This window comes from Tetrao urogallus (genome assembly GCF_951394365.1).
Source record: "Tetrao urogallus genome assembly, chromosome: 1".
Taxonomy (NCBI): domain Eukaryota; kingdom Metazoa; phylum Chordata; class Aves; order Galliformes; family Phasianidae; genus Tetrao; species Tetrao urogallus.
In genome coordinates, this window is record NC_136813.1 from 92,111,595 (window position 1) to 92,135,624 (window position 24,030).

Consider the following 24,030-nt stretch of genomic DNA (forward strand, 5'->3'; position numbering starts at 1 on the left):
GAGGGAGCAAAGGAGATAGCAAGCCTGACCAAAATGTTCGATCTACCTGGAATGGAGCTTTAGAGGAAAATCCTGAGGAGCACTTTCAGCAAAGAAACTCACTTAGATGATTCAAAGCAGCCCTGAGGCTGCTCCAACTACTCCAGCTGGACTGTGAAGAGAATAGAAAAATGCAAGGAAATAAGGAAGATTTGCATATCTTTTGAGGGAGGTACAATTAACCTGAGATTAAAGATGGTTGCAAAAGTTTCACTGTTCTCTCAAATATAAGTCTTCTCAGAGAAACTAAGGCACACACAGTGCATCTAGCAGATGTCTTATCTTCACATGGCAATCCAACACGGTTATTATGATGAAAAGATAATCAGTTAGGAAAACAGCAAGTGTTCCTTTTCACTGCACAGCAGAGAGGGTATTATGATACTGTCAGTCATTGAACTCTTCCAAGAAGGAAGCTGATATAATAATTAAAAAAAGTAATCCTTTTAAATCCTTTCACTGACTACCATATAAGTACAGTTCCCCAAGAATCAATGTAAACATTAGGTTTCTAGATGCTCTAAATTATCATCTTCTCACTGAGCTTTTGTTCACTTTTGAATATCTGCATCCCATAGAAAGTACAGAATACTTCCAAAATTAAAGCATGAATTGCTGGCAAGGTTGTCTGCGGCATAGAATTATGTGCAATGGGAGAGTGCGGAACCACTCAGAAGCTTCCAGTGGAAAGACTGAGGTAGTAATTTTGGCCCTGCTAATTAAGTCCCAATAGTATTAAAGAAATTTTCTCCTCCCTACAGTCAATTAAAAAAAAAAAAAAAAAAAAAAAAAAAAGAGTATATGATTAGACAAGTCTTTCTCTGCTGGCATACCACAGAGTTTAACAGATCAAGGAGATAAGTTCCAGTGGTTCAAATCCTTTCTCAGCACACATCTGATGGTCTTTACATGTTTAGCAAAAGCTCATGCATGTCTTTGGACATGGCTGAAAGGATGCTATGGTAGATAATCTACCTACAGTGTACATGTGAGCTGCAGTGGTTGTGTGAAATCTAAGAGTTGGGGACACCTGTTGTGTTTGCTTTCAGTCTCCATGTGAGTAAGAGCTAAAGCCAGGTCTGCACACTGCATAGCTTCTGCAGCCAGCACAGCAGATATTGGCATACCCACTGCAAAAGCACAGGGGTTTCTCTCCCCTGGAGTGCCACCACAAACCTCTTTGAAACTCAAGTGTCTTTCCAAGAGCTTCCTCAAAGCAGACAGAATGGTAGAAGATTGACCAAATTTAGTGTCCTCTGCCACACCAGGAGCCAGACCTCCCAAACTTCTCAACAGCATCTATAATCTGCAGTTTATATTGTGAAGAGTACAGATTTAAAGTACAAGGGCTCAACTGGTGGGGAAAATTGGGACTCAGCTATAATCACCTACTATGCCTAGGTCTAATCTTCAAGTACTGTCCAGTGATTGACATGAACAGTATTTTCATGTCAAAAAAACTTCAACAAGTATTTTCTACTTTTAACGAGTAGAAAAAACTTCACCAGAATTTGTTAAAAATAATTTCAGAAGTTTTTGGTGTTGTAACATCAAAGCTCTACTAAACATACTCAAGTTTTTTGGCAGTTTTTAAATTTACTGCCCTAAAGCCTTAGAGGTTGAGCTCATAAGTGCAATGATTGCTTCCAGCCACTTTCTGGAAGAGCTGACAGACCTAATTGATGGTACCCAAGTCTCCTGTTCAAAATACAAACATTACATTTTAAGTGCCATAAAGATAACAGGTTAAGTAAACCATATATACAACATATTTTCAAAGCCAGATTTGCTGTGCATGCAAAGATCTCCATGCTACAGAAAGAATCTCCTCTGAAAAACCACAGTCTGTGTGACTAAGAAAGTGAGTTTCTCACCCATCCAGTACCTAGTACAATGTTTTGGTAACAATAACCTGATTGCCTACTCTCAGAGTGATATAGAAAAACTATAGAAACTTTGAATAGCTGACTTTTCTAATGAAACTAATAGCAGTATTTAAGAGTCAATTTTTAGGTCCTTGCCTGGTATTAGGTTTGTGCCTCAGCAAGCACCAGCAGACCCATGTGACTACAAGCTGTAATAATATGCAAGCACAATAAAGGATCCCACGAGCAATCCACATATGCATGCCACTCATTTCAGCATTTCACAGCTGGAGTTAGCAACATCTCACACCAGCTGTAAGGGTCAAGTAAACAGTCAGTGTTCTTAAACTGCAAAGACATATGCAAAAAACAACAGTTTCATGAGGAAAACAAAGACAGTCAATAGTAGAAAATAAACATTACAATGGATAGGCCAATATTTTATAAAATCAAATTCCACCCATGTGTGATTGCCAGTACTAAAATCTACTAATCTGAATGGTTCAGAATATCAAAGAAAATTTGCTTTTCTTTCTCCCTTTTGCAAGTATGTTCATAATGTGTCACTTAGTATGTCAGTTAGATTTCTGGACCATCTTAAAACAACTTTCTGGTGTGTTATATCTCCAGATCTGGCACTTGCCTCAAGATCTGGCACATAATCTGTGAAGGTCTGAAAGAAATACAGTGGGGTGAGTTTCTCCTGTGTTGCAAATTGAGGGTGAAGTTCCCATGCTGATCTTCGTCTATGATAAAATAGATGTATGGTCAGTTACCCAGTGCCTTCACCTCCTTATTGTACGAAGTCAACTAATGCTTTAATATTATTAAATTTATTTATTTTTTATATTATAATTATATTTTTATAATAAATTTATAAATATTATAATAAATTTTTTTAAAATATATTTTTATAATATAATTATTTATAATTAATTTATTGCTTTAATAAATAATGTTTACTTTAATAGCACTTTTTAATTGCAGTAATAGATGGAGAAAAAAGTTCTAAAATTGACTAAATGTATGCATACAAACTCCTGACCTGCTAAAATATGTTTCAATACATGGGACTAGATGGAGGAATTTCTCCAAAATATAACTCAGTTCTGAAAAATGTGTTATAGTTCTCTTTTATGCTATCTGGTTTATAGTTCAACAACTTATGATAAATAATGTTAACTCTAATAGGCAAACTGCATTTTCTGATAGAAGAAGAACAGTACAATTACAAAACCTGATAAATTACACCATCTTGGTGGCATATTGGCATATCTTGTGATTGTTAACATTAATTCACAAACGAACTGAATTCCTCATTTATGAGTTCCTGCCCTCCAAAAAGTTGAACCTTTAGCTTTCCAGCAACATATTCCGCATTTATTGGGATTGTTCAAGACATGTCCTGGAAACTTGTTTTTAATATTCATTTGATCATTTGTTAAAAGCAGTAGCATGTTTTACCCCTGGTACAGAAAAATATTCTAAAATATGGTTAAAATTAATTCCAACAACCTAAGAAAAGAAATGAGAATCAGGTTTTCAAAATGTAAGGGGGAAGAAAAAAAAGTATGATATCTTTAGGTGAAAATTTGTTTGATTTGTTTGAAACTGGAAAGCAAGGACCTGAAAGCAAGTATTTTTAGCTTCTTCTTAAACAACTTAAGATATAGGTTCTATATGTCCTTATCAGATTGTCATATGAAAGTAAAGATCTCCAGCTGGATACTTTGTCTTGCTAACAACCTTCACATTTACTTACCTAAGCTCAGAGAACTGTTTGTAGGAGTGGAAACTTTGTGCTGATATACAAAAGTATAGCTGATGTGGCTGACTTGTAAATAAAGAATTTTTTCATGAAGTAGAAAGAGAGTTCTTGTCCTGAGATTTCCACAGATCAAAATACATAGAGAGCAACACTTCTTGTACTTTCGTGCTTAAGCAGCTTTCTCTTATTAGATGTCTTTTCCACCACAACTACAGGTTTCTTTTTACTAGGCGAATGTGACCACTGGCTCCCCAGAAGGGAAAGTCTTGTTTCCATATTGCTTTCCAGACCACTCCCTTCACTGGGAATTAGCTTGCCTGCTTGCAACACTAAAATAATTTTGAGCTCATGTGAAAAACCCATTTGCATCTTGGATGGATTGCACAAAAATCTAGTTCATTGGGTAATAGCAAGATTAAACAGACCATTCTGCATCTTATAATGAATGAAATAATGGATTCCATAGCTTTTAATCACAAGTTTATTTGCTGTGTCAATTAGATCAAATGGACTAATAATTAAATGCACATATACGGATTTAATAAATACATGAGAATAGTTGTTGTTTTATTGACAAAATCTTGTCCTTAGCTGCACTGACAATGCAGTTGTCTCTCTGGATCAGTTATTTGTACATACTCATTCCATACACATTTTGCTTTCCTAAGTAGAGACCTAAGTATCTTTTGAAGCTGTCAGTTATATTTGTTCCTGATAATTGTTCTATATCCCTGAATCACATTAAAAATATGTAAAGATAATCAAAACATTTCCAATGTTTTATTAAAAGAAAAAGGTTTTTCTGTACATTTGCAAAGTGCTTGTCTTTCTTTTCCTATTTCTGCAACAAAATAATAAGTATTCACTGTGATTCAAATAATTTTTTTGTCCCATCCCCACCATTTTTTAGTGAAAAAGTCAAAAGAAATTAACAGGGATTCCAAAGAAAATGAATGCTGAACTTTTCAATCTAATCTCTTATATTACTTTATAGAAAATTATAGTCTTCCTCTTTATTTTCTCCACATTGTACGCCATATTTCATTAACTTAAACAATTCAGCATGTAATAGTGCTGCTCATTATTGAAGACTCTAAGGCCATGATTGCACTGAGGCAGTTTAACTTAACAAGTAAAAAGGCAATTAACATCTAAACTTTTATAAATTAAAAATGCTACAAATTTTACATCAAATGAGAAGTGCTTTTACTCAGTGATATGCAAAATTTTGTTCCCACTAAGTGCATGAGCAAAAATTTTCATTTCCGGGTCAGAATTTCATTTGTAACATCACTGATGAGAGCAATACATTATTTGGCTTATAGCTGAAGTGATATCTGCTGTCTAACTGAAAATAATCAACCAGATAGGCATGTAAAAGACTTCTGTCTGTTAAAGAATATCATTTCTATTTTCTTTAAATTGGGTGAGAGGCTTCACAGGCCAACCTCAGTGACTAATCTAGACAGCCATAATGGTAAATACACAGTCTGATATATCTGGAGTAGGTGGTGGAAATGACCATCAGCAGTGTATTGATGGCTAATGCATGGCATCTCCTCAAAGTCTCTCCCCAAGGATGCAGTGTAGCTGGAACTGGAGCTGAGGAGAACTGAGGGCTAAGCTGGCTTCAGACATGGCAGTTGAAAGTCCCTAATGAGGTGTGCTAGGACTTGACTGAGAGCATCGAGGAGAGTCACCCACTGGTTGCTCCTGTTCAGTCAACGGAGAATCCACAAATGCGTCAAAACCAATCACTTGGGATGAAAGCTCATCACAAAGCCAAGTAGTATCATCAAAACATTTTGGTCTTGTTTTGCCCTAGGGAGCTTGTAGAAGACGGAGAGCAATGCTGTCTCCACACTATACTCCAGTCTGTGATCTGACTGATTGGGGTCCAAGGAATTTGAGGATATAAAATCTTGTTCCAAGAAAAAGTGAGTGAGATGCTAGAGGAGAATTGGCAAGGAAATTAATGTGCAAAGCTATGATCCTCGTTAGGATTAGACCACAGCATTCATTTTAAGATTTCTACCTTCTCTAACATCCTATTGGGGAATTACAGTGGTTTTAAGGGCACAAAAGTATATTTAAAATCTATAAACAAATGTAGGAGTGTAAATGTTTTAATTGGACTGTAGGTCTTTTAATCTGGGCATTTACTAGGTGGTAGCTGATTTCCCTCCTCTCAGTTATAGCCTCTGGAATCTGCTTGTTCCATTGTATCAGACCTACCAGAATTTCCTAACCACCTGTGGCTTTTCTGTTTTTCAGTGCAAACTGCAATGTTGTTCTTAATCTTTAATTGTTCTTGTAGGGAAATAATAGAACAACTACAACTAACTTGTTTTCTTGTTTTATACTTCTCTTACAATTACATCTGAACCTCTATATATATTCCTCAGAGCCAGTATGACTGTGATTCTTCAGATTAATCCACTGGTGGTCATCCACTGTGGTGCCTTTCCCAACTTTTAGATTGCTAGTTCAAATGTAAGAACATTTAAATCATGCATGTGATGTGTTATCACATAGATGGCTCTTTGGCTTTGGAAGGAAAAACTGGTACAGACCAATTCCCATTAGGTGTTTACATCACAGAAAATAGCAGCATAACTTGTCCTAGCTATGACCACATAATTTTTTGCAGGCTTGATTAAAGAGGTTTGGAGATGGAATAGGATTAGCCACAGCCTTTGAGGAAGCCTTGTGAGTTGATGTTGAAGCACTTTTACAGGGTAGTGGAGAAAAAAATTCCCCACATTACTCTGCCTTGTGGTGTATTTGATCTGTGGGAAAAACAAGAAATCTAATTTAATTTTACATTATGCTGTGATATTTTTATGAAGCATGTGATGTGCATCACTATTTGAGATTGTTTTTCTGTTTCTTGGCTTGTTAGTCCTGAAAGGTGCAAACCTTTCACAGGCATTAAATCCTCACTTTAAATGTGGAAAGCCAAGATCTAAAGGATAATGCCCAGATATCAAGCACTTTCAGACAAGAAGTCTGTACTGTTCTACAATTTTAATATTACTGTATCCCTATCCCTCTCCTTGTATTACATAAACCTTTTAAAAAAAAGCAAGTTTGACATTCCTTTTTGAGAATTTAATTTTGCAAGTCATAATGTAGTGCAAATAAGATGAAATATTGCCCAAAGACCACTTACAGCTTTTTTCCTAACTGAATTGTAACATCTCTTCTGAATCATGCTAGAGTAGGCTGAAAGTGATGAAAAGCTTTCTACAAGCCATGACAGTAGCAAACAAAATCTATTTCTGTAGGAACACTTCCCACAGTTTCTATCTCCTTTCCTTCTCCTTCTTCTTGATGTTTTGGAGACAGTGCCTACTCTGCCACTGTGTCCTAAGGTATTTGCTCTCTAGGGGCAGGCAGCATTATTTCTTTGTAGAACCATCTCCTTCTGTGTCACTTGTGGAGGAGGAGAGGAAAAATAAAAGGCAGATGCTACTACCTGGATGCTAGACTCTTTCCCAGTGACCAATTCCAGAGACATTTACATTTCTAACAGTCTTGAAAAAATATAGTAGTAACCATCCCTGAATAAGATGTAAGAATATAAAACGTTTTTATGTTTCTCTCCTTAACTGCATTTGAAAACTGCAAATGAAAACATTTGACACTGGGTGTCAAAATCCGCATGCAAATTTAGTAAGAAATTTGTATTTTTAGAAGCATTTTGATAAGGGCAACTCACTAAGCGTAGGGAATACATCCAAGCACAAACCATTTGTATCAAAATGCTAGTGCCTTTGCCCTCAGAGAATAAGAGGTTCTTTAGCACACAGCCACATAACATTTTCAGAAATAATTCCATCCTTAAATTAGTGGGTTAGGAATTGAGTGTTCCCAATGCATGAATGCTTTACCAGTTCCATATATGATATAATCTGCAAAGATTCTGCTTCATGCAGGGGAAATATCAAAATGGAAAAGACAAAGCCTATACGTTCAAAAGCAAAAAGAAAATAAACATGAAAAAAAAACAAATATCAAGAAATATTAGATAGCTAATCAAAATATTATGTGGTCTACACAAAAAATGCTGAAAGATGTAATGATGGGCAAGAAATGTTAAACAATGATGCCTTTTCTACATTGCCAAATATTTTAGAACAAGAATGTGTGCCAATGAAAGTTTATAATTGAGAAAATGATTATTGCTTAGGATATACAAATTATAAATGTCAGGTCTCTTTAGTACTAGAAAAATTCAGATTTTCTTTAGTAGGATGTCTGTATCCCTTAAACATTGGCGTATATTTGGGAGAAAGTGTTGAAATGTGTAACATACATGAATTTGGAACAAACTGCGTTGTGCTTACTTACACGGCTAAAGGTGTTTATTTCACTTTTTTCACACTGAAAGAAAAATGAAAATATATGATTTTGAAAGTAAGCCCCCTGCTCCTCTGAAAAAAAAACCTTTGCATACTTTCAAAAATTTCATTCAAGATGTTTATTGACATTTTTTCTTCAAATTACTGAAGAGGAGAGAAAAATCATTATTTTTCTGACAAATTTATTTATGCTCATTACTGAAATGGTATAATCAGTTATAAAAGTTCTATTCTGGTCAACTTCAGAATACATTATTTCTTCTGAGCTAAACATTTCGACAAGATGCTCATAATACCTTTTCAGTTAACTCAGTGACTGTAGAAAACAAACTCAAAAATATACATCATTGTGTGTGAGTTCTGAGTCAGTACACCCAATTTTTCCACACCAAGACAAAACAATGTGTTGAATGACTCTTGCCTTTCTAGCAACTCTTTGATTCTGAGATAGCTGGACCAGCTTCCTGATCAACAGCCTATTATGTCAAATATGGGCATGCATTTAGTTAGTTTTAAACTGGATTACTGGCTATCTAAAGGCGTGTATTAGGTCTTCTCTGTATCTGTAAAGTCTTTGTAGACCTCGTACATAAAATTTTAAAGCTCTTGTCCCTCTGTCTGGCATGGAGATGATGATAGAAGGATAGAGATCTGAATTAATCCATGTCAGAAAGATTGCAGCTATGCTTGTTTCATGTGATTTAAAGACAGAAGAATAAAACAAACAAACAAAAAAAAAAAACAGGACACATGGCCCACCCACATAGCGAATATTATACAGATAGCTTTTCCTTGGAATGATACTTCAGGATAGGCCTCAGTATTACATCTGAAAACACTTCAAAACATTTAAAATTTCCTAATCCCCTTTCTCGGCAATTTCATTTTAAGTGTTTCTTTCTACCAAGAAAGCCTTTGAAATAGTATTTCTCACTAAAACAATCAAATTAGGACATTTTTCACCTTCGTATTTTGTCTTTCATGACATTTCTGAAGATTTTATTTATTTCTGTCTGGCCTCAGTTGTAGCCACCACAAATATTTTTTAGAAAAAAAGAAGAGTTAGAAAATTTTGTCATGATGCAAAAGGAGAGCAAACACTTCATTCGCTTAATCATTTTTAGTATGAAGTTATCATGTTAAATCTATTTGAAGCTTACTAACATATGAGATCTTGAAATATGCATGGCTGAATGTAAGCAAGTAGCAATGCTTCGCTGGTTTTTGTTTCTTTTTACTTACACATCTGAGTAGTCTGACATGGAAATCACAGCTTTGTTCATATTTTCCATCAAGTATCCATTCTTTAGTCCCTTTTTGGAAAGTCCCTCTTGTAGTATGTATGTAAGAATTTTCCCTTCTACTTTATCCCAAAATTATCCCTTAGTTCAGAAATCTACACATTTTTAAGATTGCCCCAAACTGCAGTATTTCCTATGGTTCCAAATCTCTTAGTGTTTGGTAAATATAGTCCTTTTTAGGTTGATGGTCTGCACTTGTTCTTCTTCAAGTAGTTTTTACCTGGAAGTTTAGAATCATCCAGAATCATAAAACAGAGAGTCACAGAATCACAGAATTGCAGGATTTGGAAGGGATCTCAAGAGACCATCAAACCCACCCCCCTGCTAAACCAGGTACCCTTCAACAGATTGCACAGGTAGGTGCCCAGACAAGTCTTGAAATCTTCACAGAAAGAAACTACACAGTCTCTCTGGGTAACCTGTTCCAGAGCGCCATCACACATCATAAAGAAGTTATTTTGCATGTTAATACAGAAATTCCTGTGTTCAAGTTTTAGGCTATTATTCCTTGTCCTATCATTACACACCACCGAGAAAAGCCTGGTCTCATCCATTTGCCTCTCATCTCCCTTTAGATACTTATAAACATTTAACAGATCCCCTCTCATTCTTCTGTTCCCCTGGCTGAACAGACTCCAGACTCCAGGCAGGTCATGCTGGATCAACCTCATCTCTTTCTATGACTGAGTGACAAGACTAGAAGACAAGGGAAAGGCTGTTGATGTAGTCTACCTAGATTTCAACAAAGCCTTTGACATGGTCTCTCACAATATTCTTCTGGAGAAACTGGCTGCCCATGGCCTGGACAGATATATTCTTTGGGTAAGGAACTGGCTAGAGGTCCTTGCCCAACGGGTAGTAGTTAATGGAGTTAAGTCCAGCTGGTGATCCGTCACAAATGGTGTCCCCCAGGGGTTGGTACTGGGGCCCATCTTGTTTAATATCTTTATTGATGACCTAGATGAAGGGATTGAGAGTGCCCTCAGTAAGTTTACAGATGACATTAAGTTGGTAGTGTCAATCTGCCTGAGGGTAGGGAGGCCCTTCAGAGCGATCTAGACAAGCTGAATCACTGGACTGAGGTGAATGGGATGAGGTTCAACAATGCCAAGTGTCAGGTCCTGCACTTTGGCTGCAACAACCCCATGCAGTGTTATAGGGTTGGGGATGAGTGGCTGGATGACTGTGTAGAGGAAAGGGACCTGGGGGTGTTGGTTGATGCTTGGCTGAACATGAGCCGACAGTGTGCCCAGGTGGCTCAGAGGGCCAACGCCATCCCGACCTGCATTAGAAATAGTGTGGCCAGCAGGAGCAGGGAGGTGATCATCCCCCTGTACTCAGCACTGGTGAGGCCACACCCTGTGTACTGTGTTCAGTTTTGAGCCCCTCACTACAAGAAAGACATTGAGGCCCTGGAACGTGTCCAGAGAAGGGCAACGAAATGGTGAGAGGTCTGGAGCACAAGTCTTATGAGGAGCGGCTGAGGGAGATGGAATTGTTTAGTCTGGAGAAAAGGAGGCTCAGAGGAGACCTTATTGCAGTCCACAATTTCCTGAAGGGAGGTTGTGATGAGGAGGGGTTTGGCCTCCCAGCAACAAACAGGACCCAAGGAAACGGCTGCAAGTTGTACCAGAGGAGGTTTAGGTTAGACATAAGGAAGAACTTTTTCTCTCAGAGTGGTCAGGCACTGGAATGGCTGCCCAAGGGAGATGGTGGAGTTGCTGTCCCTGACAGTATTCAAAAGGTATCTGGATGAGGAGCTACGAGAGATGGTTTAGTGCTTGTGGTAGCAATGGTAATGGGAGGACGGTTGGACTAGATGATCTTGCAGGTCGTTTCCAACCTTGCGATTCTATGATTCAGTTATTCAACCTTTCCTCATAAGAGAGATGCTTCAGGCCCACTTTGTGGCCTTCTTCTGTACTACTAGGAAATCCCTGAATTTTTGAACTGGGGATCCAAGTACTGGGAACAGTATTCTAAATGTGTCCTCACTAGGGCAGAGTAGAGGGGCAGGATCACCTTCCTCAAACTACAGGCCACACTCTTTTTAATGCATCCCAGGATAGCACTGGTTTTCTTTGTCTCATGGGCATGCTGCTGGCTCACAGCAAATTTGTTGGCCACCAGGACACCCAGGTCCTTCTCTGCAGAGCTCCTCTCCAACAGGTCATCCACTAACCTGCACTGATGCATGTGATTATTCCTCCCTAGATGCAAGACTCTACACTTGCTCTTGTTAAACCTCATCAGGTTGCCCAACTCTCCATTTCAAACAGCACCTTAACACAGACACTGATGTGAAGTCACATTCATGCACCTATTTCCTTCCCACAAAAATGTTATATTAGAGAGGCATTTCCTGTACTTTTTATGCCAAGTGGTGCATTTTTGCAGCTGGAAACAAGGAAGAACCAGCATCATATATCACCAACAAGCCCTCTAAGTAGACATCTAAAGACCACATTCCAAAAATCATTGTTTAAGTTTTAAAATACTTCAAATCAATCTTTTCTTTTATTTGTTTGTTTCCACTATCTTTGTTTTAAGGTACAAAAAAGAACTGTCATCAGAAATGTCAAACTGTAACTATCCATGCATTTGCATAACCTGGACACTGACAGACGCTGCTTTTAACTCATTTGCAAAGGACTTCAGTTTCCTTCTTCTCTAACTAATGCTCAGTTGAACTGCTAGAATCTTTTGTCCAGCTTTAACTCCCCTTCTTCTTCCCACAGCTTCGGTTGTTCAAAACGTGCATATAAAGATATCTTTGTTACCCTTTCTGGAAAAGAAACAGATTCTTCAGTCTTGTAGTTCTCAGAGAATTTGAGATTTTAGTGGCCTTTGGCAAAGAAGATCAGCATTTTGGCAGCAGAAGTAGAGTTCATTGAAAAAGATATTTAGAGCTTCCTCACTGGAATTGGTGGGTCAGAGCTCATAGTTCTCTTATTCTCAACTTAAAAACAACAGTAACAAGAGCAAATTGATTTCTAAATACAAGCTTTCAAATCAGTACAAAGAATAACTTTTATAAATTTCCTAGAAAAGTCTTATTATGTAAATAAAGTTGATATTAGAAAGAGCGTCTCTAGAGGTCAAACACAGGTTATTTGGAAAGCTGAAGCATCCGTATGTCGTATCAGTTAGAATTCCAGTGTTTTACTCACTGAGCTCCTACCATGTCTGTTTTTCCATTCCAGTGGCAGATTGATTTCATATTTAATTTCACATGCACCCCATACGCACAGCTATAATTTGTGTGTACCCTTCAACTGAAATTATAGAGTGAACTGATTTAACTTTTCCTCAGGAAAAGGCATCTGTGAGAATCCTTCTTTGTTTTTTTGGCTCAAAGCTTGCTTCCTTAGGTATTTTGTTGAGGAGGCAAGTGATGGATGTTGTGTGGCAATCAACATCACTGTGTGGACAATTTTACATCTTTAACAATAAACTCCTAAACAACATTAACAACCAAAAACCCATTATCTCCTCAAGCACTAATATTGTCTTAAACAACTTAAAAGTAGTAGTAACAACACACTCAAGAAAGGCAAAATCACACTTAGGTGAATTAGGCACTAATACCACCTTCTTGCACAGGATGCAAGCATATAGCAGTCCCTGAAAATACCAGTCTCTGTAACAATTTTCTTGGAAACTGACAGAAAGTTAAAATGGCCCATGTGGAATCGCCCAACTGCATGTTGGCATCAAAAGAGCTTGGCCAGCACATCGAGGTGGGAGGTGATCCTCCCCCTCTACTCTGCACTGGTGAGGCCACATTTACACTGCTGTGCCCAGTTCCGGGCACCTCAATTCAGTTAAGTTAAAAGACAGGGACCTCCTAGAAGGAGTCCAGCAGAGGACGACCACAAGGATGACTGGGGGCCTCCCATGTGAGGAAAGGCTGAGTAACCACGCTCCGTTCAGCCTGGCATAAAGGACACGGAGAGGGGATCTGGTAAATATTTATAGCTATCTAGAGGAAGGTGGGAGGCAAATGGGTGAGACCAGGCTCTTCTTGAGGGTGTGTAGCAAGAGCACAAGGAGTAACGGCCTAAAACTTTCTGGCATTTATTCTGGCATTTATTGAATTTTAATAAATGATACAATTTTTTTTAGCACTTCCCTCCCATCCCCTTCCTCCCCATTCCCTTCCCTTCCCTCTTCACTTTGCTTCGCTTCTCTCTTTGCTTCGCTTCGCTTCACACTTCGCTTCGCTTCGCTTCTCTTCGCTACGCTTCGCCTCGCCTCGCCCTCTGCTCTCCTCCTCCTCCTCCTCCTCCTCCTCCTTCTCCTCCTCCTCCTCCTCCTCCTCCTCCTCCTCCTCCTCCTCCTCCTCTTTGTCTTTCTCTTCGTTCTTCTACCGGCTCCAGCGTTGAAGGCAAAACTCTCTTATTCTTTTCCACGTCTCACTAGAAAAAGGAGAGTCTCCAGTTGTGACTTGTGACCTCAAACAGACTCAAAGCTGCCTCCTCCCTGGATTCCTCTGGCAGAGGCCAGCTACAACTGTGACCTCAGGCACAGCAAAGGCGGGAGTGCCAGTACCTGTCTGTTGGCCCAAGCGGCCGGGAGAAGTTGCTCATCACGGCCTCTGTGTGACAGCGGGTGAGGATGACCACCACCTGGCACAGGAAGGGCAGGAACGTGCTCTGCTGCGCAAATGATGTGATGCTGCGCAGGATGTAGAGGATCGGTGGCACCTGAAAGAAGAAGGGGAGAAAGAATGACTTGCTGCATCCTGGACCTGGCCTGCACCCTGCAGGGCCTAACCACGTGCAATAGCCAGCAAAAGTCCAAGACACGTGGGAGAAAGTCTCTTACGTTCCAACTGATGTCCTTCCCGTGCATCTGCAGGAAGGTGGTCATCCACTTCCCACACGCACGCACGCGCACTCCGTTGGCTTTCCGGATCGTCTCCTTGATGGCCGCCATGAAGTCAACGGTGCGTTCGATGGGGAAGTTTCTGCACACAATCTGCCGAGAAAGGAGAAGCGGGAGAGATCCCATCACTGCTCTGCTGCAGCTCTTCCAAACACCAAGCAGTCTTGAGGGCATTCTTAGCTCAGCGGCTTGCCGCTCATTCAGGCGGCAATCACAGCGCTCCTGCTGTCTGTACCCTGCTGTTTATACGGAAGGCGGTTGAGCCTTCTCCCAGCTTCTGCACCCATGGTGTTTGCTTACATGCAAAGCCTACCTCCCAGCAGCCACAGTCACCCATGCACACAAACACACACACACAAACACACGTCATGGCATCAGCTCCTTGCACTGGGTGCCTGAAGGCCAGACATAGCTCAGAGCCTCCTGCTACTTGCTGAGAAAAGCAGTCTCAGGGTGACAGCTCATTTTGGAAATGGTGTGAGAGGCTGGGGGCAGCATAGGGCCATGCAGAATTCTACGGACAGAGATCCCACCACCCCTTTTTGGGTCCACTTACTCTTGCCATTTTGGACGTGGTCTGGAGCTGAGAGGCGATGCTGCAGGCATGCAGCCCCTCGCACAGGCCCTTGATGTCACCCGTCTCAATGACTGTGTTGACTGCTTTGGCTGGAAAGAGCACAGGGAGAAAAGGGAAGTCATGCTTCTGGAAATAGGACCGCTTTCCACGGTGGAGAGACAGAGGACAGGATGGGGACAAGAGGAGAACCGTGCACGGTGCCTCTCCCTCCTGTCAAGAGGGCCCAGCCCGTGGGGCTCTGGGAGTGCTACGGAGGAGGGCAGAGGGCTGGAGCACGCCTGCTCTACTCACCTTGGATTCGCAGAAGGGAGGTCAGGCAGGTGACGGCCAGCTGGCGGGATGCGGGCATGGGGTCACACGTCAGAGGTGCCAGCAATCCCACCAAGGAGCCAAAGTGCTCACAGGCATCTCCTCTCTGCAGGGGTGAGAGGCAGGAACAAAGCTGTAGACGGCCCCAGCTCTCCCCAGCTTCTCCCATCTGTGCCTTCCCCACGCCGTGACACAGCATGCACAGCTGGGCGGAGCTCACCTTCCAGCTCGGGGGCACCGGGGAGGGAGCAGGGGGCATGCGGTGGGGCCCTTTACTCACTTGAAGCTCTTCACAAACAGCCAGCAGCTGGGAGCAGGTCTGCAGGGCCCTCTTGCGCTCCCACACATTGGTTGATGTCATAGATTTCTGCAGGACCTGGGGTAGAGCATCTGTCTCACTGAGGACGTCTTTTCCTTCCCTTCCTGCCTCCCCTCTCCCTGTCCCTCCTTTCCCAGCACTTTCCCTCAAGGCCTCCCGCCTCACTGAGCACCGGCACTGCTGCTCCCGCAGCACATACTCACGTGGACTATGTTCTGAAAGAAGCCACCGCTGGGCTCTGTCTCCAGCAGGACCACCATGAGCCGGCCCAGAGCTTTCAGTGATGTTTGCTGAAGCTGAAAGCAGAAGAGGGGAGTGACGTGTAGCATCACGGCTGCTGCCAGAGCAGAGGTTGTGTGTGCTGAGGTAGGGTTCCGACCGAGAGGTGGCCGGGAAAGTTACGGCAGGTTACCTGCAGGTACTGTGCTGCTTGCTGTGACTTCCTGATCTTCAGCATCATCTCTGCTGAAGGGTGTGTCACGATGTTCTTGCAGCACAGGACCAACATCTCACGCATGTCCTTGCTTTCAAAAGAGGGCTTCAGCTTGCTGAGAGGAGGAAAAAAGGAAGAGAAATCAGAAAGGGCCTCTACCAGTGCTCTCCAGACTGGTTCAGGCAACCTCTGAATTTCTCCTAATCAACAGCTACAAAGCCAATACCCCCAGCTCATGCTGCTGAGCACTGTCTTCAGTTCCAGCAGCGCCCACCTCCTCCCCAGCAGCAGTGAACCACCTCCCGCTCTGGAGGGAGGGAGACCCCAGCTCTCCCTTCTCTTCCCTGCCAGGCGACAGGAGCACCAGCGCCTTTCTCCCTGCCCCAAACCTCAACTTCGCTGGGCACAACAGCCCAGCCGTCTCTCCTGTAGATGGGGCTCCTCCCTCCCTGCCCCCTCCAGGCCCTCAGGAGCTACCCAAAATGGGGACCACTATCCTGACTTGCAACCTCAGTCCTTACCTCAACTGCTCCAGGGCCAGAACCACCTTCAGAGGCACTGGGGAGACAGGGATGCCCGAGTAGTACTTCTTCATCAGGTCCTGCAAGTCCCAGAGAGACAGTGTCAAAGAGGGCAAGGGGCACACAAGAGCTGTTCCACCCGGCCCCGAGACAGGCACAACTGCCACACACCAGCCCCATCACTTTCCCATGGAAGCACTGCAGGATGCAGCAGCTTGACAGCTGGTGCACCTAGCCCGCTGCCCAGCCCCTGCCTGCCAGCACCCAAGGTCCCCACCAGCTGGAGACGTGTGGCTGCTGGACACCCGTATGCCCCCAGGGAAGCAAGCCTTGTGGCGCAGCCCAGAACTCCTCTGCAGACAGCCCTGTCTCTAGGCACTCACCATCAGGATCTCCAGCAGCTTGCTCTTCAAGGAGCGGTTAAAGCTTGCAGAATCACCCACGGCTTGGAAGGCAGAGCTGCAGTCGGTGATGCTCTGCAGCAGCGCAAGGTTGTTCTGCAAGTCCTGAGGAGCAAGAGAGAAGAACATGCTTTGAACTGCGGGAAGGGACAAGGGCTGCAAGGGGGACACGTGGAGACAACACTAAGGGAAGGGCTTGGATCTTCATGTGGACACAAACCCTTCCCCGAGGGACCTTTGCAAAGGGAAGGCCCATCTCAGCATCCCCCCATGTGGAGGGGCTGCAGCTGGGCGCTCAGACACCCTGGCTTGCTTTGAGCCCTTACCCGGCAGCTGCAGCTGTAGAGCATCAGGATGTTGCCCACGATGTCTCCCTCCAGGTGGGCAAGCAGCTGTTCCTTGGAGGCACACAGTGCCACGCTGCCGTGGGCGAGCATGAGAGCGCTGCGTGTGGCATGAGCTCTCGTGCTGTCCAGCTCCATCTGTGTGGGAAGAAATGCCTTGAGACACTCGCTAACGGCCCCCAGTGCCCCGCGATGCACCTGGGCTCCCAAGGCAGGAGCTGCAGGGAAAACAAGGCCGAAGAATGCCAAGGTGGAAACCCGTAACGCTTTACCTTCTTGCGCCTGGAAATCCTGGCATTGCGGCCTTTGCACAGCCTGGACGCAAACATGGTGAGCGTGGCCAGGACTGTGTGGAAGTTGTTCTCAGCAGCATGGCTGAGAAGAGAGATGATTCCCTGCACAAAAGAACAAGGGGCCGTTGGCACAGGCCTGAATCTACAGGTCCTCTCCTGAGCAAAACGGCAGCAGTGCAGAGGTTGAAAGGCCCGGAGCAGGGCCAGGAGAAACCCTCTGCCCCAGGGCCACAGCAGGGATGCTTGCAGGAGCTGGAGGAGAGGAGAGCTCACCTGGGCCTCACATGGTTCCTCCGCGTTTGCCTCCTCCAGGTGCTGCAGCAGCTTCTCCTGGACGTGGAGGACTCCCTTGCAGGATCCCAGCACTGTGCCCAGAGCCTTGTACAGGAACGACTGCATGGGAAGGGAAGGAAGAAGCTGAGATGTGGCAGCAGCTTAACCTGCTGGGGGAGGGCCAGGTGGGGAGGACCCACGCCCCCTGGGAGTCTCTGAGAGCAGCTGCAGGGCCGAGCTTTAGCCATCCCCGGGCAGATTGCAGGGAAAGGCCCTCTGGGGGGCACAGACTGGGAGGGAAGCAGCATCAGCATCCCGCGTGGGCAGAGCACCAGCTGCAGCCCCAGCCCCAGCTGGACACCTGCAGCTGCACCGCTGGGTAGAGCCGGGGGGAACTCACCTTTTCTGCAGAGCTGCTGGCAGAGCTGCTCAGTCGCCGGCTCAGCTCACTGCTCAGGGCCTCGGCCCACGCCTCATCATCTACGGTGTCCACTGACGCCCTCAGGAACTGTTGGGGAACAGGAGAAGACAATGTTCCCTTGCCCTTTGCCTCTTCCCTCACTCCCAAGTTGCTGCAGCCCTCTGGGGAGAGGTGCCTGGAAGAACAGTCCCTCTCCCAGCTCCCCCAGCGTTCCCTCCATTAAAGCCAGCTGCCCTCTTCTCCTAAGACCCCCCGCGGCTTGGCACAGCGCGGAAGAGGCAGCGCCACAAAGGCGTGCGGCCGCTCCGCAGCAGCGCTTGAGAGGCTGTTCCTGCCCCACAGTGGCTCACATGGGAGCGGGGCTACTTGGGGCAGGCAAGCACTCCTCTGCACCGCGCCTCCCGGCAATGCTGTACCTTTAGCAGACGGCGCTCAAACTCGGCAGTGTCCGGGAAGCTCTCATTTCTCCCTGCACAGCAATGGGAAGAAAAAGACCCTGACTTGGGATCAAGGCACAGAAGAAGAGCTGCTGCAAACCTGGCTTGGCCTGGGCACTTGACACAGCCAAGCTGGGACCCACGCCTCCTCCACAGTGACCTGTCCCTCCCCACAAACACTGTCCCCGCAGGAACACGGAACTAACTGCTCCAAGGCTGCTGTCTGAGGGGATGTGAAGGGTCCATCCCTGTCCTGGAATGGGCAGATCCCCAGGGGCATAGGTCCCTGGGCCTCAGAGCTGACTCGCAGGAATGGAGACAGCGCAGCACTGGGCTGCAGGGCACAGTGCTTCCCCTCTGCCACTGCAGAGCTGCATTTTCACTCACCCCCCTTCCCAGCCTCCGCCTCTTCCTCCCCACCAGTACTTTACCTTCAAGGCACTGCAGCAGCAGGGGGATCTCAGCAGCCCACGTGGCCCCCACAGCTCTGTGGAACCTGCTGTGGAGGTTTTTCATCAGCAGTAAGGCAGCGGCTTGGAGTTTGCTGCCTGCAACAGGGCTGCCTGCCACCACCTGAGTGAGAGCAACGAGAAGCAGGGTCACTTCTGCAGCAAGAGCAGCTGCTTCCCCCCAAAAAGGAAGCAACTTGGCTCTGCCCTGGCAGGCAAGGAGCAGCCAACAGCTTTGCCCATGGCCATGCTGCTCCCTCCTGGGTGCTCGTGGCACCGGCCTCTGGAGCATGTACTCACCAGCAGTCGTGCCAGCAGTATGTGGGGCGTCAGCAGTGGGCCTGCAAAGAGAAAAAAGTGCTGAGTAAGACTCCAAGACACTGCGTGCCCAGCCATGCGCACCTCCGCTGTCCCTTCTGGGTGCTACCACAGGTCAGCAGAGCTCACTGGGGGACTTTTTGCTCCTACCTTGAAACATGGAGCTGACAAAATGGGGATCCAGATGTTCTATCGGCCGTCCTGTCAGCTCCTCTCTCTCAGCCAGGGCACAGACACAGCGGGAGACTGGGATCAGCATACCCGTGTACTGCGCCGGCACCACAAACAACAGCAGCCGCGGCCACAGGAGCTGTAGGGAACGAGGCAGTTGAGCAGGTCAGCATTCCTGCCTCTGCTCACAGAGGAAGAGGACTCTGTGAATTTCCCCGAGTCCGCTGTGCTTCAGAGCACGTTGGAGGAGAGACCTGGGGTCTTGGAATGGGACGAGGAACATGTGGGGCAAGGGCAGGGAGAAGCAGCAGGGCAGAGCGTGACCTACTTTGGACATCCCTCTCACAGAGACGTCCAGTGATCCCAGGATGTCCGTGCACAGCTCCTGGAGAGCTCCTTCTTCCTGGGCTTCCTGGGCAGAAAGGTGTCCGGATGCCTGCACAACAGTTGTAATGAACCACTGGTTACGCTCAGTTCTCAGGAGCCTCTCGGGAGGCTTAGGTGTGGCCCCAGCGGTGCTTCTGTGCCACCCTCCGAGCAGCACGGGTCTTCCAAAAGAAGATGCTGCCCACTGTCCTTACCCTTCTTGCCGTGGTGCGGCTGAACTCCCTGAAGATGTGCCCCACCACATCCCAGGCTGAGCAGCTCCAGGCATTAGCACTGAACAGATCATTAATGAAATGCAGAACAGCCGTCCTCACCTGCCAGAGAACAATTGTGGGTGCGATTTTTCTGGTCAGAAGGCAAAGGGAAGCCACCTGCTCATCAGGGCAGCCCTTTGGGCACAAGCAGAGACAGCAAGAGCAGAGGAGAAGCTTTGGCTTCTGACACGAGGGCCAGGCCTTAGCACCAGGCTGTGCAATTTCCGTGCACAGCACAGGGACCTGCCCGCTCCACTCTGCCTGCTCTCCCCACAGGAGCCATCATGACCGTGTGGTCAATGCTCCAGCACCTCTCCAGTCACCCCAGCCCTGCCTGTGCTGGCAGCAGCATCACCACCCCAACAGCACTTTCCTTTCCCAAACCAGCTCACCCGGACGCTGGGGTTGCTGCACAGACGCTGCACAGCCTCGACGACCTGGGGCAGCTTCTGTGTCATCATGGGCTCTGCAAGAGATGCGCAGAAGCATGAGCGGAGCCACAGCGCAGATGGCAAAAGGGATCCCTGGCAGTCCCAAGGCGTGGTACTGACCAACCCGTGGTACTGACCGTCAGAGCGAGCCAGAGCACCCAGCAGACCCAGGGCTGCCACGCATCCAGGCTCCCAGTCATCGCCTAGCTGCGACTGCAGAAACAGGATGGTTTCCTCCGGGCAGATCCGGGCTGCAGGGAGGAAATCCCACACTGTATTAGCAGGCAACACACACCCATTCCTGAGGTTTGTGAGAGAGGTTTTGGTCAGGGCACCACCAAGCATGGCCAAGGCTCCTCTCCTTACCCTGCAGCATGATGCAGTGGGTCAGCTGTGCACGAGCAGCCTCGCTGTGCTGCTTGCTGTCATCATAGAGCTGTGGGAACAAGGTCCATTTGAGAAAATCACATCAGCACTGAGGATGGAAAAGACACCGTGCTGCCCGCTCTCGTCTCCCTGGGCACTCTCGGGAAGAGGACAGGCAGACAAAACCCAGCCCACCCCACAGCATCCCCGGGAGTACATGCACGGCTCTAGAGCAGCCTTGAGCATGCAGGAGCTAAGGCTGAGCCTCCTTATTCAGGGGATCGGGGCTTTGCAGTCCTCCTGAGACTTAGCCAAGAGGGAAACTGCTGTAGGCACAAGGATAGGCTCCCCTTACCTGGTAGAACACAGCGCTAGCGACATCCAGAAACTTGTCCCTTGGAATGACAGACTCAGTGCCGCCTAAGGCCTCCAGGAAGATAGTGAGGCTCTGCAAGAGAGCAGGAGAGGAAGAAAGGGATGTAGCCACATCTAGCCACTTGCGAGTGGAGAAACTGTTTCCCAATTGTTTCTCTGCAGGGAGAAGCTCCTGCACAGGCATTCCTGTTTATCCCCCACCACCCAGCAGCACAAAAGAGAGTCTCTCTGCTCTCAATCGAGCCGTGTTTGGGCATCATTTGCAGGCATTTCCCACCCAGCAGCCCACTTCTCCCCCATCAGATGCAACTGGCTGTGGTCCCCCCAGTTGTTAGCACAGAGCTCCTCAGGCACTCAGAGCCCCACCACCCAGGTGGTGGTGATGAAGCCTCCCATCCCCAGGAGATGAGCCCCTGTGACTCTTGGCTCCCTCCTGGCTCTCGTCCAGGCCATTCCTTCTTTGACTGAAGAGCTCAGAAAGCCTCAGACCTCCCTTGAACACCCATCCCTTCTTTCTCCAAGGGCTCCCCACCTCCTCCCTGCATCCCCCTGACCCCTCGTGGCACTTGCACGGGCCCCACGTCCACCCTGAGCCCTGCACAACAACTCACCTTGGCCACCCTGCAGGTGTCTTGGATCTCCTGACACGGGTGAACGAGCCAGAGGAGCTGCTCCCAGACGTGCTCTTGGTGCTGCTCCTCTTGCAGGAGAACATCCAACATGGCAGCCACAGCCCCAAGGACGGCCTGTTTGTCCTGGAGAGGATGGCAGAGGCCCAGCATCAAAGACTGAAGGTCTGCCCTTCCTACACAGAGGGCTTTCCCTTTCCCTTCCCCTTCCCCACACCCCCACGCCCAGCAGGAGATGGGCTCGCTCTGGAGAGCAGGCAGCTTTTCCCCATACCCTCATCCCCGGCTCTTTTTGCCACAGTGCTGTGACATGCAGCTGCTCCCTGGCACAGAGCCACTTCAGGGCCCTTTGCAGAGCCAGCCCACTCCCTCTCATCACCCCTCAGCTCTCAGCCCACTGGGCACAGACAGAGCTGCCGACACGGGTGCCCCTGCTGCCATCCTGGGCTGGGAATGCAGCAGTGCTCACCTTTTCCTCCTGGCAGTCTTGCCAGTTCCACATCACGGAGAAGAGCAGCTCGTGAAGGTTCTCATAGATCTGCTCTTTCTCCATGGCAGGCCAGGGGCACTGCATTCCTGCGGACAAGTGAATCTTCACTCCATCCAGCCACTGTTTCACAACTGGAAAAACATAACAAAATACTTACACAATAACAGCAATATTTTTTTGAAAAAGGGAGTGAGAGAAAAGGGAGCCTGTGAGAGTCTGCAGCAGGGTGAGGTGCAAGGGCTGTCCTGAGGCCCCCTGCTCTGGGGCCGGCACTCACCAGCACAAGCGATGCGCAGGATCTGGCCACTCTTCACCTGGCCCACCACACTGCGCAGGCCTGCCAGCATCAGCCACACAAAGGGGATGCACTGTGGAGCTGTAGAGAGGAAGGAGAGGGCCACAGTCAGAGTCCTGGCAGCGAGGGAGGAGGGGCTGCAGCCCTGCATCCCCCAGCTCTACGCAGATCACACGCAGAGGGCAGAGACCCCTTTCCCGGTAGTTATAGGTGTCAGGAGGTTGAGGGTACTCTACCATAGGTGCCGAAGAGTTTGCTCAGGGTGATGAGCACAAACTCCTTGCACATGTCCCCCGTGGCCTTCAGGTGGCTCTGGAGCTCGGCCATCACCAAGGTGAAGTGCGTCCGAGCCAGAGCCACCAGGACATTGCTGGCAGCTGTCCTCACATTGCTGGTCACGCCCTGGAAGAGAGTCACTGGTGACACGCGGCACAGGAGACTGCCTGAGGCCCTTGGCAGAGCTAAGCCACCACCATCCGCCGGCAGAACACCAGCGTGGGCAGGCGGTTCCCTTTGCCTTTGGGAGTGAGCCCTCACCTGGGCTGCCGTCAGGTCCCGGGACACCTCTGCCAGCAGCCGGTTCACCACTCCGCACGGCGGGCGGCTGATGTCTTCGCACAGGGCGCTCTCCAGCTCACGGTACGCCTGCGCTCGGTCACCCTGGGGACAAGGATCAGTCACGCTCGCTTTGCCCGCTGCCACCCATCGCTCTGTGGATGTGCTGCCGGGCCTGGCGCCCACGGGGCCGTGGCCCTGGGCCAGGAGGGCAAGGGTTGCTGGTCGGATGTCCCCAGCTCACCTCCTGATCTTGCAGGCGCCGAAGCAGTAAGGTCGCGGCGCAGGTAGGGACAGGGCTTGACACCCTGCTTCTCTCCCTGCGACACGTCCGTCTGGGCACGCAGCCCACACAAGCAAAGAGACCTGGAAGGAAAGAGCAGAGCAGCTGCCGCTGGTGTTGCTTGGAGCCAGGGCCGAGCACCCGGCCAGCTGTGGGAGGAACGCTCCTCCAGCCCCACAGCGCAGGGGTATGAGTGGTTGGCGGGGGCAGGGGAGGGAGCTTTCCCCTTGCTGGGGTGCTGGGGAAACCATGGTGGGCAGCTGCACTCGGCAGAGCAAGGACAGTGCTGCTGGCACGTCCTAAACAGACACTGGAGGCACACGTGTGCTCGGCAGCGTCACGGGGTGCAGAGAGGTGGAGGGACTCACCTCGAAGGGCTCTCAGCCTCTCCATGATAGCAGGATGCCTCCAGATAGACGCAAAGCTCTCTCTGGTTCCACTTCCTGCGGGTCCCACAAGCGGACTGAGCCACCGC

The 24,030-nt window shown here is 47.3% G+C and overlaps 1 protein-coding gene across 1 annotated transcript; it reads right to left on the minus strand.

Moving 5' to 3' along the window:
* Positions 1-13,857: 13,857 nt before the first annotated feature.
* On the minus strand, positions 13,858-24,030 carry LOC306958085 (maestro heat-like repeat-containing protein family member 2B; the record flags this gene model as incomplete). The annotated part of the gene is made up of 30 exons (XM_079549488.1): positions 23,924-24,030; positions 23,517-23,638; positions 23,255-23,377; positions 22,954-23,119; positions 22,700-22,798; positions 22,402-22,553; positions 21,915-22,058; positions 21,284-21,376; positions 20,929-20,998; positions 20,700-20,813; positions 20,524-20,597; positions 20,072-20,191; positions 19,819-19,926; positions 19,470-19,629; positions 19,302-19,342; positions 18,984-19,125; positions 18,532-18,584; positions 18,095-18,202; positions 17,695-17,814; positions 17,401-17,523; positions 17,111-17,266; positions 16,767-16,889; positions 16,384-16,463; positions 15,842-15,977; positions 15,633-15,725; positions 15,391-15,477; positions 15,093-15,216; positions 14,781-14,890; positions 14,165-14,317; positions 13,858-14,043 (listed from the first exon to the last, which is right to left on the minus strand). Exons 1-30 carry the CDS (start codon positions 23,946-23,948, stop codon positions 13,858-13,860), a joined length of 3,405 nt encoding a protein of 1,134 aa, XP_079405614.1. The 5' UTR covers positions 23,949-24,030.